The 15,899-nt window shown below is 44.1% G+C and overlaps 1 protein-coding gene across 1 annotated transcript in view; it reads left to right on the top strand.

Moving 5' to 3' along the window:
* The window catches only part of TERB1 (telomere repeat binding bouquet formation protein 1), a 116,677-nt gene that overhangs the window by 43,429 nt on the left and 57,349 nt on the right, over positions 1–15,899 (top strand). Inside the window, exons 4-7 of the mRNA XM_073605981.1 lie at positions 5,769–5,829; positions 8,738–8,741; positions 11,779–11,887; positions 12,029–12,151. Coding sequence (XP_073462082.1) covers positions 5,769–5,829; positions 8,738–8,741; positions 11,779–11,887; positions 12,029–12,151 — 297 coding nt within the window. The remainder of the gene's footprint in view (positions 1–5,768; positions 5,830–8,737; positions 8,742–11,778; positions 11,888–12,028; positions 12,152–15,899) is intronic.

The following is a 15,899-nucleotide window of genomic DNA, read 5'->3' as shown; positions in this document are numbered from 1 at the left end:
GTATTACAGAGTATTATAGAGTATTATAGAGTATTACCGAGTATTATAGGGTATTATAAAGTATTACAGAGTATTATAGAGTATTATAAAGTATTACAGAGTATTATAGGGTATTATAAAGTATTACCGAGTATTATAGAGTATTATAAAGTATTACAGAGTATTATAGGGTATTATAAAGTATTACAGAGTATTATAGAGTATTACAGAGTATTATAGACTATTACAGAGTATTACAGAGCATTGTAGAGCATTACAGAGTATTATAGGGTATTATAAAGTATTACAGAGTATTATAGAGTATTATAAAGTATTACAGAGTATTATAGGGTATTATAAAGTATTACAGAGTATTATAGAGTATTACAGAGTATTACAGAGTATTATAAAGTATTATAGAGTATTATAGAGCACATGTATCTATTGATTGGTTGGCTGTAGAGAAGATGGTAAAGCAGTCAGTTTGTATACAACACATTCCAATGTCTGAGTACAAGGAGATAATAAGTAACTGCAGCTGTGGAAATCTCTCTGTCTACAAAGAACAATCCTGATCTACGATCTGATTGGTCCGGCTCTCACCTATACGGGATGCGGGTTGTATATTTCGGGTGCATTTTGCGTTTTTCAATACACGTTTCTGATCCATTGAAGTCTATGGAACCAGAAAAAAGTCCCCGACCCCCTCCCATAAAGTGCACACATGTGACCCACAGGACACCGTGTTACATGGAGTGTAGTGTGTTACATGGGCTCTAGTGTGTTACATGGCCTGTAGTGTGTTACATGGCCTGTAGTGTGTTACATGGCCTGTAGGGTGTTACATGGACTGTAGTTCTGAAGACGCACTAAAAAATGCATAGGTTGTGAACCAGGCCTAAAACAGACTGCTGCACTTCAAAAACATATTGGGAATATTGGGTAAGAAAAATATAGAAAAAAACAAAACAGTGCCCCATCCTTTCAAATATGTTCCCACTCCCAGGATACACATCCCCCACCACAAACAATGATTACCAATCCACCAAAAAGACAAAACCACAACCTGCAAAACTGAATTCACCATCAAAACAATCAAATAATACAAAAAAAATAATCAATTCACACAACCCATGTGCAACCATAAGCACAGAGAGCAAATTAGAAAAAAATGCACCAATACACTACAATATACAGTATACTACAATATACAATACACTACAATATACAATATACTATAATATACAATACACTACAATATACAATATACTACAATATACAATACACTACAATATACAGTATACTACAATATACAATACACTACAATATACAATATACTACAATATACAATACACTACAATATACAGTATACTACAATATACAATACACTACAATATACAGTATACTACAATATACAATACACTACAATATACAATACACTACAATATACAGTATACTACAATATACAATATACTACAATATACAATACACTACAATATACAGTATACTACAATATACAATACACTACAATATACAATATACTACAATATACAATACACTACAATATACAATATACTACAATATACAATACACTACAATATACAATATACTACAATATACAATACACTACAATATACAATATACTATAATATACAATATACTACAATATACAATATACTACAATATACAATATATAATATACAATATACTACAATATACAATATACTATAATATACAATATACTACAATATACAATACACTACAATATACAATATACTACAATATACAATATATAATATACAATATACTACAATATACTACAATATACAATATACTATAATATACAATATACTATAATATACAATATACTACAATATACAATACACTACAATATACAATATACTACAATATACAATACACTACAATATACAATATACTACAATATACAATATACTATAATATACAATATACTACAATATACAATACACTACAATATACAATATACTACAATATACAATACACTACAATATACAATATACTACAATATATAATATACAATACACTACAATATACAATACACTACAATATACAGTATACTACAATATACAATACACTACAATATACAATATACTACAATATACAATACACTACAATATACAATATACTACAATATACAATATACTATAATATACAATATACTACAATATACAATACACTACAATATACAATATACTACAATATACAATACACTACAATATACAATATACTACAATATACAATACACTACAATATACAGTATACTACAATATACAATATACTATAATATACAATATACTACAATATACAATATACTATAATATACAATATACTACAATATACAATACACTACAATATACAGTATACTACAATATACAATACACTACAATATACAATACACTACAATATACAATATACTACAATATACAATATACAATACACTACAATATACAATACACTACAATATATAATATACAATACACTACAATATATAATATACAATATACTACAATATACAATACACTACAATACACTACAATACACTACAATATACAATACACTACAATATACAATACACTACAATATACAATACACTACAATACACTACAATATACTACAATATACAATATATAATACACAATACACTACAATATATAATACACAATACACTACAATATACAATATATAATACACAATACACTACAATATACAATACACTACAATATACAATACACTACAATATACAATACACTACAATATATAATATACAATACACTACAATATAAAGTGTAACATAAATAATTCAGTGATATTTAAATTCAGAGATCATCAGTTCAATATTATAAAATGAAATTCAGTCTATCAAAGTGCTCCTTAGTGCTCCAGTATTTGTGAATCTTCCACCAAATTACAGCGCCTTAAAAAAGTATTCATACCCATTGAAATTCCCCACATTTTGTTACAACCAAAAACATAAATATATTTTATTGGGATTTTATATGATGGACCAACACAAGGCTTTACATTTACATGACATACATTTAATTTTTTGGTTGTAACATGACAAAATGTGGAAAATTTCAAGGGGTATGAATACTTTTTCAAGGCCTCTTACCAGACCATACAGATCTCACAGCATAAAGGTAAGGAGCGCTTTGCTGCAGCAGATAGAGCCGATGTTCCCACCACTGGATCCCTCCCCCATCAGGGACTCCTATAGTCAGTTATGGCGGGCGGGCTGTGAGTCCCGGTCCTTGATCAGGGACTCCTATGGTCAGTTGTGGTGTTGGGCTGTGAGTTCCAGTCCTTGATCAGGGACTCCCCAGTGATGATATCTCCACATGTACCGCCCTCCTCCCGGCTACATTGTATGACATCGGCTGTAGTCTCGTATTATTGCGTATTTTACTTATTTGTGCTCCAGATTGCGTGTGGGTTGTATGAATTCTTATTTCATGATATCTGAACAATGTGTGTTTTGTATTATTTGATTGTTTTGATGGTGGATTCAGCTTTGTAGGTTGTGGTTTTGTCTTTGTGGTGGATTGGTAATCATTGTTTGTGGTGGGGGATGTGTATCCTGGGACTTTTTTGGAAATTCTTATGTAGGAACTGTTCTGCCATAGACCTGGCAGAGTGCTTGGATGCCCATAGAGCTGGCAGAGTGCTTGGATGCCCACACACAAGTCACAGCTGGGAAGGCGGGGCTCACACACAAGTCACAGCTGGGAAGGCGGAGCTCACACACAAGTCACAGCTGGGAAGGCGGAGCTCACACACAAGTCACAGCCGGGAAGGCGGAGCCCACACACAAGTCACAGCTGGGAAGGCGGAGCTCACACACAAGTCACAGCCGGGAAGGCGGAGCTCACACACAAGTCACAGCCGGGAAGGCGGAGCTCACACACAAGTCACAGCAGGGAAGGCGGAGCTCACACACAAGTCACAGCCGGGAAGGCGGAGCTCACACACAAGTCACAGCCGGGAAGGCGGAGCTCACACACAAGTCACAGCCGGGAAGGCGGAGCTCACACACAAGTCACAGCCGGGAAGGCGGAGCTCACACAAGTCACAGCCGGGAAGGCGGAGCTCACACAAGTCACAGCCGGGAAGGCGGAGCTCACACAAGTCACAGCCGGGAAGGCGGAGCTCACACACAAGTCACAGCTGGGAAGGCGGAGCTCACACACAAGTCACTGCAGGGAAGGCGGAGCTCACACACAAGTCACAGCAGGGAAGGCGGAGCTCACACACAATTCACAGCCGGGAAGGCGGAGCTCACACACAATTCACAGCCGGGAAGGCGGAGCTCACACACAAGTCACAGCCGGGAAGGCGGAGCTCACACACAAGTCACAGCTGGGAAGGCGGAGCTCACACACAAGTCACAGCCGGGAAGGCGGAGCTCACACACAAGTCACAGCAGGGAAGGCGGAGCTCACACACAAGTCACAGCCGGGAAGGCGGAGCTCACACACAAGTCACAGCAGGGAAGGTGGAGCTCACACACAAGTCACAGCTGGGAAGGCGGAGCTCACACACAAGTCACAGCAGGGAAGGCGGAGCTCACACACAAGTCACAGCCGGGAAGGCGGAGCTCACACACAAGTCACAGCTGGGAAGGCGGAGCTCACACACAAGTCACAGCCGGGAAGGCGGAGCTCACACACAAGTCACAGCTGGGAAGGCGGGGCTCACACACAAGTCACAGCTGGGAAGGCGGAGCTCACACACAAGTCACAGCCGGGAAGGCGGAGCCCACACACAAGTCACAGCTGGGAAGGCGGAGCTCACACACAAGTCACAGCCGGGAAGGCGGAGCTCACACACAAGTCACAGCTGGGAAGGCGGAGCTCACACACAAGTCACAGCCGGGAAGGCGGAGCCCACACACAAGTCACAGCTGGGAAGGCGGAGCTCACACACAAGTCACAGCCGGGAAGGCGGAGCTCACACACAAGTCACAGCTGGGAAGGCGGAGCTCACACACAAGTCACAGCCGGGAAGGCGGAGCTCACACACAAGTCACAGCAGGGAAGGCGGAGCTCACACACAAGTCACAGCTGGGAAGGCGGAGCTCACACACAAGTCACAGCAGGGAAGGCGGAGCTCACACACAAGTCACAGCCGGGAAGGCGGAGCTCACACACAAGTCACAGCCGGGAAGGCGGGGCTCACACACAAGTCACAGCCGGGAAGGCGGAGCTCACACACAAGTCACAGCCGGGAAGGCGGAGCTCACACACAAGTCACAGCCGGGAAGGCGGAGCTCACACACAAGTCACAGCAGGGAAGGCGGAGCTCACACACAAGTCACAGCTGGGAAGGCGGAGCTCACACACAAGTCACAGCCGGGAAGGCGGAGCTCACACACAAGTCACAGCCGGGAAGGCGGAGCTCACACACAAGTCACAGCCGGGAAGGCGGAGCTCACACACAAGTCACAGCCGGGAAGGCGGAGCTCACACACAAGTCACAGCAGGGAAGGCGGAGCTCACACACAAGTCACAGCCGGGAAGGCGGAGCTCACACACAAGTCACAGCCGGGAAGGCGGAGCTCACACACAAGTCACAGCCGGGAAGGCGGAGCTCACACACAAGTCACAGCCGGGAAGGCGGAGCTCACACACAAGTCACAGCCGGGAAGGCGGGGCTCACACAAATGTTTCTGATCTTGGAATATAGAAAGGAAAAGTATTTTTCGGATGTGAAGTCTTTGTTGCTGAGAATGTAAATTGCTTGAATTATTTCAGAGGCCGGCCAAGTCTTTGTGAGGGAATCCGGATGTATAGATTTACTTCTCCTTCTCTTCAGGTAAGAAAAACTCCCAACTCTGAATTTGTCCTGGTGACCCCGGTGCTCTATTCATGGCGGCAGCAGCCCGGGGAGATGATTGTACTGTCCCCATCCCCCAACCTCCCATATAAATGCTACCAATGCAGACAGACAGGGCTGTTCACATACTGAGGCTTTGCTGCCTTGGAATGCATTGAGGCAATTTTAATTTGGCTTGCAGAGTGTGACGGGGACAACGCATATCAGACTCGTCCATTCAAGTATTTCAGTAAAAACTTCTGTGCAGCCACTGGAGTTCCTCCACAGCAAACCGGTTATACAGTGCTCATAAGTTTTCATACCCCGGCAGAATTTATGATTTCCTGACCATTTTTCAGAGAATATAAATGATAACACAAAAACTTTTCTCTCACTCATGGTTAGTGTTTGGCTGAAGCCATTTATTATCAATCATCTGTATTTACTCTTTTTATATCATAATCACAACAGAAACTACCCAAATTACCCTGATCAAAAGTTTACATACCCCAGTTCTTAATACCGTGTATTGCCCTCTTTACCATCAATGACATCTTGAAGTCTTTTGTGGTATTTGTGGATGAGGCTCTTTATCTTCTCAGATGGTTCCTCTTGGTAAAAGTCCTCCAGTTCCTGTAAATTCTTGGGCTGTCTTCCATGAACGGCATGTTTGAGATCTCCCCAGAGGGGCTCAATGATATTGAGGTCAGGAGACTGAGATGACCACTCCAGAACCTTCACTTTATTCTGCTGTAGCCAATGACAGGTGGACTTGGCCTTGTGTTTTGGATCATTGTCATGTTGGAATGTCCAAGTCCATTCCATGCGTAACTTCCTGGCTGATGAATGAAATGTTCCTCCAGTATTATTTGATAACATTCTGCATTCCTCTTGCCATCAATTCTGACCAAATTTCCCGTGCCTTTGTAGCTCACACATCCCCAAAACATCAGCGATCCACCTCCGTGTTTCACAGTAGGGATGGTGGACCTTTTATCATAGGCCTTGTTGACTCCTCTCCAAATGTAGTGTTTATGGTTGTGGCCAAAAAGCTCAATTTTGGTCTCATCACTCCAAATGACTTTGTGGAAGAAGGTTTGAGGCTCGTCTCTGTGCTGTTTGGTGTATTGTAAGCGGATACTTTGTGACATTTGTGTAGTAATGACTTTCTTCTGGAGACTCGACCATGCAGCCCATCTTTCTTCTGGAGACTCGACCATGCAGCCCATCTTTCTTCTGGAGACTCGACCATGCAGCCCATCTTTCTTCTGAAGACTCGACCATACAGACCATCTTTCTTCTGGAGACTTGACCATGCAGCCCATCTTTCTTCTGGAGACTCGACCATGCAGACCATCTTTCTTCTGGAGACTCGACCATGCAGACCATCTTTCTTCTGGAGACTTGACCATGCAGCCCATCTTTCTTCTGGAGACTCGACCATGCAGCCCATCTTTCTTCTGGAGACTTGACCATGCAGACCATCTTTCTTCTGGAGACTTGACCATGCAGCCCATCGTTCTTCTGGAGACTCGACCATGCAGACCATCTTTCTTCTGGAGACTTGACCATGCAGCCCATCTTTCTTCTGGAGACTTGACCATGCAGACCATCTTTCTTCTGGAGACTTGACCATGCAGACCATCTTTCTTCTGGAGACTTGACCATGCAGCCCATCGTTCTTCTGGAGACTCGACCATGCAGACCATCTTTCTTCTGGAGACTTGACCATGCAGACCATCTTTCTTCTGGAGACTTGACCATGCAGCCCATCTTTCTTCTGGAGACTCGACCATGCAGCCCATCTTTCTTCTGGAGACTCGACCATGCAGCCCATCGTTCTTCTGAAGACTCGACCATGCAGCCCATCTTTCAAGTGCCTCCTTATTGTGCATCTTGAAACATCCACACCTCATGTTTTCAGGGAGTCCTGTATTTCACCTGAAGTTATTTGTGGGGTTTTCTTTGCATTCCGAACAATTTTCCTGGCAGTTGTGGCTGAAATTTTAATTGGTCTACCTGACCCTGGTTTGGTTTCACCAGAACCCCTCATTTTCCACTTCTTGATTAGAGTTTGAACACTGCTGATTGGCATTCTCAATTCTTTGGATATCTTTTTATATCCCTTTCCTGTTTTATACAGTTCAACTACCTTTTCCCGCAAATCCTTTGACGATTCTTTTGCTTTCCCCATGACTCAGAATCCAGAAACGTCAGTGCAGCACTGGATGAGAGATGCAAGGGTCTGTCAGGAGTCCAGAAACTCATTGACCTTTTATACACACACTAATTACAAACAGATCACAGGTGAGGAGGGTTCCCTTTTTATTTTTTTTCAAATAACATTTTTTTATTAAACATATTTGCTGGTGAACAAGTAGGACATCGACACTGCATTATATAAAGCTCAACAATCCAGCAAAAAAGCCAACAGATGTCAAATGTCAGTATATAATAAACTGAATATAGAAGATTCGTATCAAGTTCCATGTAGCATTCGGTAGCTAATAAGTAAGTAAGTAAGTAGATTTCAGCATGATACTTAGCACATTCTAGGAGAAAAAAGAAAAGAGCACAGTAGAGGGAAGGGAGGGGGAGGGAGGGGTTCGGCCACTGATTCAGGGCGGATCTTCCCATCTATGCCATTCCTCCCAGACCTTATCATGTGCTTCCAATCTATCTTGCAGTCTAGCTGTCATTTTTTCCATCAGCTCTATGTCTTTTATTCTGGTGTATAGGTCCGTTTGGGTAGGTGGGTCCCGTCGTTTCCAATGAAGGGCAATAAGGCATCTCGCGGCCGTCAGGACATGTCTAAGCAATTTTTTAGAATGTTTAGGAATCTGTACATCCAAAAGACGAGTCAATAACTGCTGCGTCTCCGTCCAAAAAGGGACTATCTTAGGGCAAGTTCAGTAAATGTGGTATAAGGTCCCTCTGTCTCCCAGACAGCGCCAGCACCTATCTGAGCTGGACAGATAAATGGCATGGAGAACGTCAGGTACCAGAAAAAAAGAATTTTGTAGGCGTTCTTCTTGTAAAGAGTACAAAAGGAACTCTTAGCTGCCTGGGATCAAATCGTCTGCCACGTCGTTTCTGGAATTTCCTCTCCTAGTACCCTCTCCCAGCGACGCATGTATGCATGCTTACCCTGGGTGGTAAAGCTGTAGGAGTTTAGCACCCGGTATATGTCCGAAATTAAGCCTCGACGTGTAGAACCCTCTAACATCAAGCTCTCAAATGGAGTTGGCACTGAAAATTGTAAGTTCGGGGCGAAAGATTGGGCATAATATCTAATCTGCAGGTACCCATAGAATACCTGGCGGGGTAAGTCAAATTTCTTTTGGAGTTCTGTGAATGAGAGCATTCTACGTATGCACTAGATGACCAAAATGGAATAAGTTCTGCATCGCCCATGGGAAAGACATCTGGTGTGTAAGGCCTGCAGGCATTCTGGGGTTATAGAGGAATGACGTGAGGGGCGATTTCTCTGAGCCCAGCTTGTGAACTCGGGACAGTCTTCGCCAGAGTGTTCGAAGATGGAGCAAGGGGCCCAGAAGCCGATCCGAGTCCACCTCCACATTTACATTCCAGAGCAGGCTATTTGGGTGTATAGGTGCCATCCATATTTTCTCAATTTCTGTCCATCTATTATAAGACCGTTGGGGAAACCAAGAGGCCAGGGCTCGTAGTTGGGCAGCTTGGTAGTATTTATGCATGTCAGGGAATGCCAGTCCACCCTCCGAGCGCCCCGCCGTTAAGACTGAATGAGATATTCTATGTCTACCATAATTCCAAACAAAGAGCACCAAATCTGCCTGAAGTTTCCTCAAATCTGCTTGTGGAACTTGAATGGGGATTGTTTGGAAAGGTAAAGAAGTTTGGGGAGAATAGTCATTTTGACTGAGGCCACTCTTCCCAGTAGGGAGATATGGTGAGCCTTCCATTTTTGCAACAGGTCCCTTATGGAACTGAACAAGGGGGGAAAATTGGCTCGGTATAGGGTAGTGTAACAGGAGGTGATCTGAACTCCCAAATATTTCAGAGCTGTTGTCTTCCAATGATATGAGAAGCATTGTTGTAGATGCTGAACCTCTGCTGCTGGGATATTGATGGGTAAAGCCTCTGACTTAGTAGCGTTTATTTTATAGCCAGAAAGAGATCGAAAAAGGTCAAGTTCAGCGTGTAAGTTGGGGAGTGAGATCCTAGGTTGGGTCAAGGTAAGTATAATGTCGTCTGCGAACAGTGCTAGTTTAAATTCCCTTCCCCGCTCCGGGACCCCATGTATGCTCTGATTTTTTCGAATGGAAGCCGCCAGAGACTCGACACACAATGCGAACAATAGTGGCGAGAGTGGACACCCCTGGCGGGTCCCGTTCGCAATTGGAAAGACAGAGGACAAGGCAAAGGGGGTCTTCATCTGAGATGTGGGATTTGTGTATAGATGTCGAATGGCCTGCAAAAAAGGACCCCGGAATCCCATGCATTTCAACGTGGCGAACAGGAAGGGCCAGCCAAGGCGATCGAAAGCCTTTTCGGCATCTAATCCAAGGATCAGTGTCTCCAGCTTGTCCCTGTTCGCCACGTCTATGAGGTCAATAATCCGTCTCGTATTGTCCCCTGCCTGACGAAGGAGGACAAAGCCCACCTGATCCTTGTGGATTAAAGAGGGGAGTATCAGGTTTAATCGCATCGAGAGGAGCTTAGTAAAAATGTTTAGGTCAGAGTTTAAAAGTGCGATTGGCCTGTAACTGGCACATAATGAAGGATCCTTGTCAGGCTTGGGGATCAACGTGAGGTATGACCTCTGCCTGTCTGAAGGGATAGGGGTTTGTTGAAGAAAGGCATTAAACAACCTACACAGATGCGGCAGGAGAATCGCTAGAAAAGTCTTGTAGTATTCATAAGGGAGGCCATGTGGGCCGGGAGATTTATGTGATGGCAGCGTTTTAATGGTGGCCGTTAATTCTTCTACTTTTAGAGGGTTCCCTTTTAATAGCCATTCAAACCCCTTTGTGTGGACTTGTGTGCATGTTATCAGACCAAAACCATGTAAACTTTTGATCAGGGTCATTTGGGTAGTTTCTGTTGTGATTATGATATAAAAAGAGTAAACACAGATGATTGATAATAAATGGCTTCAGCCAAACACTAATCATGAGTGATAGAAAATGTTTTTGTGTTATCATTGATATTCTCTGAAAAATGGCCAAGAAATTATCAATTCTGCCAGGGTATGTAAACTTATGAGCAAAACTGTACCATGTCCTTATGGAGCTGGCTTTGGACACCGGGGGGTGGGGGGGCACAGTTATGCTGGAACAGAAAAGGGTCTTCACCAAACTGTTACCTCAAGGGTCTTTGAAGTGCTTGGCTGTCTATAGTGTTTGTTTGCTGTAGCATCACAGAGACTCACCAGCTAATGCGTTTCATCAGCCTGATGAAAAGGGTTCCTTCCTTGAAACGCGTTGGCTGGCAAGTCTCGGTGATGCCGGCGTTGTGTTCACTACATACCTATGAGGGTCGCCTGGGTCTGGATTTTACTGCCCTACCAGCCTTTGGATTTTGTGAGTCCGTACTCATTAATAAAGTTTGCCTGGTAAAGCTCGAGGTTTTGTGCGGTTGTCTTCGGAGGAGGTAGGTTGCCTTCACACTGTAGACAGGTTCACCCTGAATTAGGTTTTGGTGTTACTTAGTAGTAATGCTTTATTTTCCAGTGGCAGAACAGCGCAGTCCATGGTGCCGTGGGTGGAGAGCGGTGACCCCCGGTACCAGCCGTGGGTGGAGAGCGGTGACCCCCGGTACCAGCCGTGGGTGGAGAGCGGTGACCCCCGGTACCAGCCGTGGGTGGAGAGCGGTGACCCCCGGTACCAGCCGTGGGTGGAGAGCGGTGACCCCCGGTACCAGCCGTGGGTGGAGAGCAGTGACCCCCGGTACCAGCCGTGGGTGGAGAGCGGTGACCCCCGGTACCAGCCGTGGGTGGAGAGCGGTGACCCCCGGTACCAGCTGTGGCTGTCGGTGTGCAGTGCCCTGAGCGCCTGTGTTAATAATCCTCAGAATGGTAAGCTTTCCCCCTTCCCAGTTTCTTTTCTGCTCCTGACATGTTAATGAACAGAATTATTCACCCATGAAGGGCGATGACAGAGCCGCTCACTTTTCCATGCCTAAACTGTGACTGATTGAATTTGTGATTCTCTTCCAGAGGAGAACCAAAAACTGTGCAGCTCAGCATTTCCCCGGGCAGAGAAATATCTGCAGCACTCCCTCCGACCCGAGATAGTCAGACCTGTCTGCTCTCTGATTGGTCTCTCTGTGGCCAATAATCGTAAGTAAACAGAAGCCTCCACTCCCTGCTAAGGCGCGGTACATTCATTGCTACCTTTAGATTTCACTCAGTCATTGGAGGAGTTCATTTTCTAGATTTTCATTATACAGAAAATACCATGCGGCTCTTTACTGGGTATAGGGCACCATTCATGTCAGTCCCTGGCACTTTAAGGGGAACTCCACTTTTGTAAAGGGAAAAAATTGCAAACAAAGAAAAAATAATCCAGAGTATAGAAATTGTAGTCAAATCACATTGTAATTGAATGTTATAAAAATGACTTTTCTTTATCAATCTGCAGCCGCTGTAATTTTCTGAAAATGCAATATGGCCACCTGGAGGCGCTCTGTACACAGATGGTATACAGAACCCCGCCCCCCAGAAATGTCATTTCCTGCTTGTGTGATTGGCTCACTGATTTTCCCAGAAGTCTGCACTAAGATACGAGTCAGATTTTGGGCATCTCCTGCATCCACCAGCAGCTGATTGATAATTCTGAAACCACTCCCATTAGACTCACTTTCCCACATGGACACAGAGAAACACACAGGGATTTCGTAAGAATAACAAAAGGTAGGAATTTGGAACAAAGTTTGTTAAAGCGGAGTTCCACTCAAAAGTGTTCACAGCCCCCCCCCCCCTCCCCCCCCCCTCCGGTGCCACATTTGGAACTTTTAGGGGGTCGCAAATTTCCGGCCCCTCCCAGAGCCGATGAACAACTAATCTCTACTCCATTTGGTTGTAGACATGTCAGTGTGATATTAATAGACGATTGTGTTAGATTTGTGTGGTGCTTCCAGACACTCCTCCAGCGCATGCAGCAGGACCTCGGGATATTATTTCTTCATTTATACCTTTGTTAACACATATTACACTATGTTGAGCCTTTACTCTCCATGTCACCGTCTGCTGAGATCTGATCTCTGGAATCTTTGTCTGATCGGCGGGATTTTACCCCCCTGAATGAGGGGGTCTCTGGCATTGCGGTAAGTCTCTGGTGTGGATCTTTCTTTGGGTGTCACTCCGGCTATTCCTGGATTCCTTTCCACCTTTCCTTTTCTTCCTATACTCACCTTGGAGGTTATTATACCGATTATTACATCTCACCGATTATTTCATCTCACCGAGTATTACATCTGAGTATTACATCTCACCGATTATTACATCTCACCGATTATTACATCTCACCGAGTATTACATCTCACCGATTATTTCATCTCACCAATTATTACATCTCACCGAGTATTACATCTCACCGATTATTACATCTCACCGAGTATTACATCTCACCGATTATTACATCTCACCGATTATTACATCTCACCGATTATTACATCTCACCGATTATTTCATTTCACCGATTATTACATCTCACCGATTATTACATCTCACCGAGTATTACATCTCACCGATTTTTACATCTCACCGATTATTACATCTCACCGAGTATTACATCTCACCGATTATTACATCTCACCGATTATTTCATCTCACCGATTATTACATCTCACCGATTATTACATCTCACCGAGTATTACATCTCACCGATTATTTCATCTCACCAATTATTACATCTCACCGAGTATTACATCTCACCGAGTATTACATCTCACCGATTATTACATCTCACCGATTATTACATCTCACCGATTATTACATCTCACCGATTATTACATCTCACCGATTATTTTAGGACATTTTTTATATTGGTATTTTCACTGTTGAATGTGTTGCACAATAATTATCACTTTTTTATGATTATAGAATATCTGTGCTGCACTTGTGTTTTATGTTATTTGATGTAGCGGGTATCATAGGTGATATACGTGTTCAGCAGATATCACTTCTTCAGATCACTAGAACAGATTTTTCCCCTTTTTTCTCTGTACTGTATATGTGATCAATAACATGACCCATGATGTGATCAATAACATGACCCATGACGTGATCAATAACATGACCGATGAAGTGATCAATAACATGACCCATGACGTGATCAATAACATGACCCATGATGTGATCAATAACATGACCCATGATGTGATCAATAACATGACCCATGATGTGATCAATAACATGACCCATGATGTGATCAATAACATGACCCATGATGTGATCAATAACATGAACCATGACGTGATCAATAACATGACCCTCCCACAGCAATTCTAATCCTCCCCTCACACCAGGGTCCTCGGTGTAATCCTAGACTCTGACTTGTCATTTCAGCCTCAAATCCAAGAATTCACCTCCATAACATCTCTAAACCACGCCCCTTTTTATCAAATGAAACCACCGAACTCCTCATTCACTCCCTTCTCATTGGCCTGCCTCTCCATAGGCTCCTCCTCTCTTCAGTCTATCATGAATGCTGCTGCCAGACTTATCCACCAACCACTCAGTGTCTGCCACCCCTCTCCTCCAATCCCTACACTGGTCTCCATTCAGTGTCTGCCAACCCTCTCCTCCAATCCCTACACTGGTCTCCATTCAGTGTCTGCCAACCTTCTCCTCCAATCCCTACACTGGTCTCCATTCAGTGTCTGCCAACCTTCTCCTCCAATCCCTACACTGGTCTCCATTCAGTGTCTGCCAACCTTCTCCTCCAATCCCTACACTGGTCTCTATTCAGTGTCCACCATCCCTCTCCTCCAATCCCTACACTGGTCTCCATTCAGTGTCTGCCAACCTTCTCCTCCAATCCCTACACTGGTCTCCATTCAGTGTCTGCCACCCCTCTCCTCCAATCCCTACACTGGTCTCCATTCAGTGTCTGCCACCCCTCTCCTCCAATCCCTACACTGGTCTCCATTCAGTGTCTGCCAACCCTCTCCTCCAATCCCTACACTGGTCTCCATTCAGTGTCTGCCACCCCTCTCCTCCAATCCCTACACTGGTCTCCATTCAGTGTCTGCCACCCCTCTCCTCCAATCCCTACACTGGTCTCCATTCAGTGTCTGCCAACCCTCTCCTCCAATCCCTACACTGGTCTCCATTCAGTGTCTGCCAACCCTCTCCTCCAATCCCTACACTGGTCTCCATTCAGTGTCTGCCAACCCTCTCCTCCAATCCCTACACTGGTCTCCATTTAGTGTCTGCCAACCCTCTCCTCCAATCCCTACACTGGTCTCCATTCAGTGTCTGCCAACCCTCTCCTCCAATCCCTACACTGGTCTCCATTCAGTGTCTGCCAACCCTCTCCTCCAATCCCTACACTGACCTCCATTCAGTGTCTGCCAACCCTCTCCTCCAATCCCTACACTGGTCTCCATTCAGTGTCTGCCAACCCTCTCCTCCAATCCCTACACTGGTCTCCATTCAGTGTCTGCCAACCCTCTCCTCCAATCCCTACACTGGTCTCCATTTAGTGTCTGCCAACCCTCTCCTCCAATCCCTACACTGGTCTCCATTCAGTGTCTGCCAACCCTCTCCTCCAATCCCTACACTGGTCTCCATTCAGTGTCTGCCAACCCTCTCCTCCAATCCCTACACTGGTCTCCATTCAGTGTCTGCCAACCCTCTCCTCCAATCCCTACACTGGCTCCCAATCACCCAGCAAATTCAATTCAAAATACTAACCACAACATACAAAGCCATTCACAACTCTGCTCTGAGCTCCAGCACCAATCTTGTCTCCAAATATCACCCAAATCCTCCTCTCCGCTCTTCTCAAGACCTCCTACTCTCAAGCTCTCTCATGTCCTCCTCACATCCTCTCCAGGATTTCTCCAGAGCCTCTCTCATCCTC

Source organism: Aquarana catesbeiana, linkage group LG11 (genome assembly GCF_042186555.1).
Source record: "Aquarana catesbeiana isolate 2022-GZ linkage group LG11, ASM4218655v1, whole genome shotgun sequence".
Lineage (NCBI taxonomy): Eukaryota > Metazoa > Chordata > Amphibia > Anura > Ranidae > Aquarana > Aquarana catesbeiana.
This window is presented reverse-complemented; position numbering and strand designations above follow the sequence as displayed.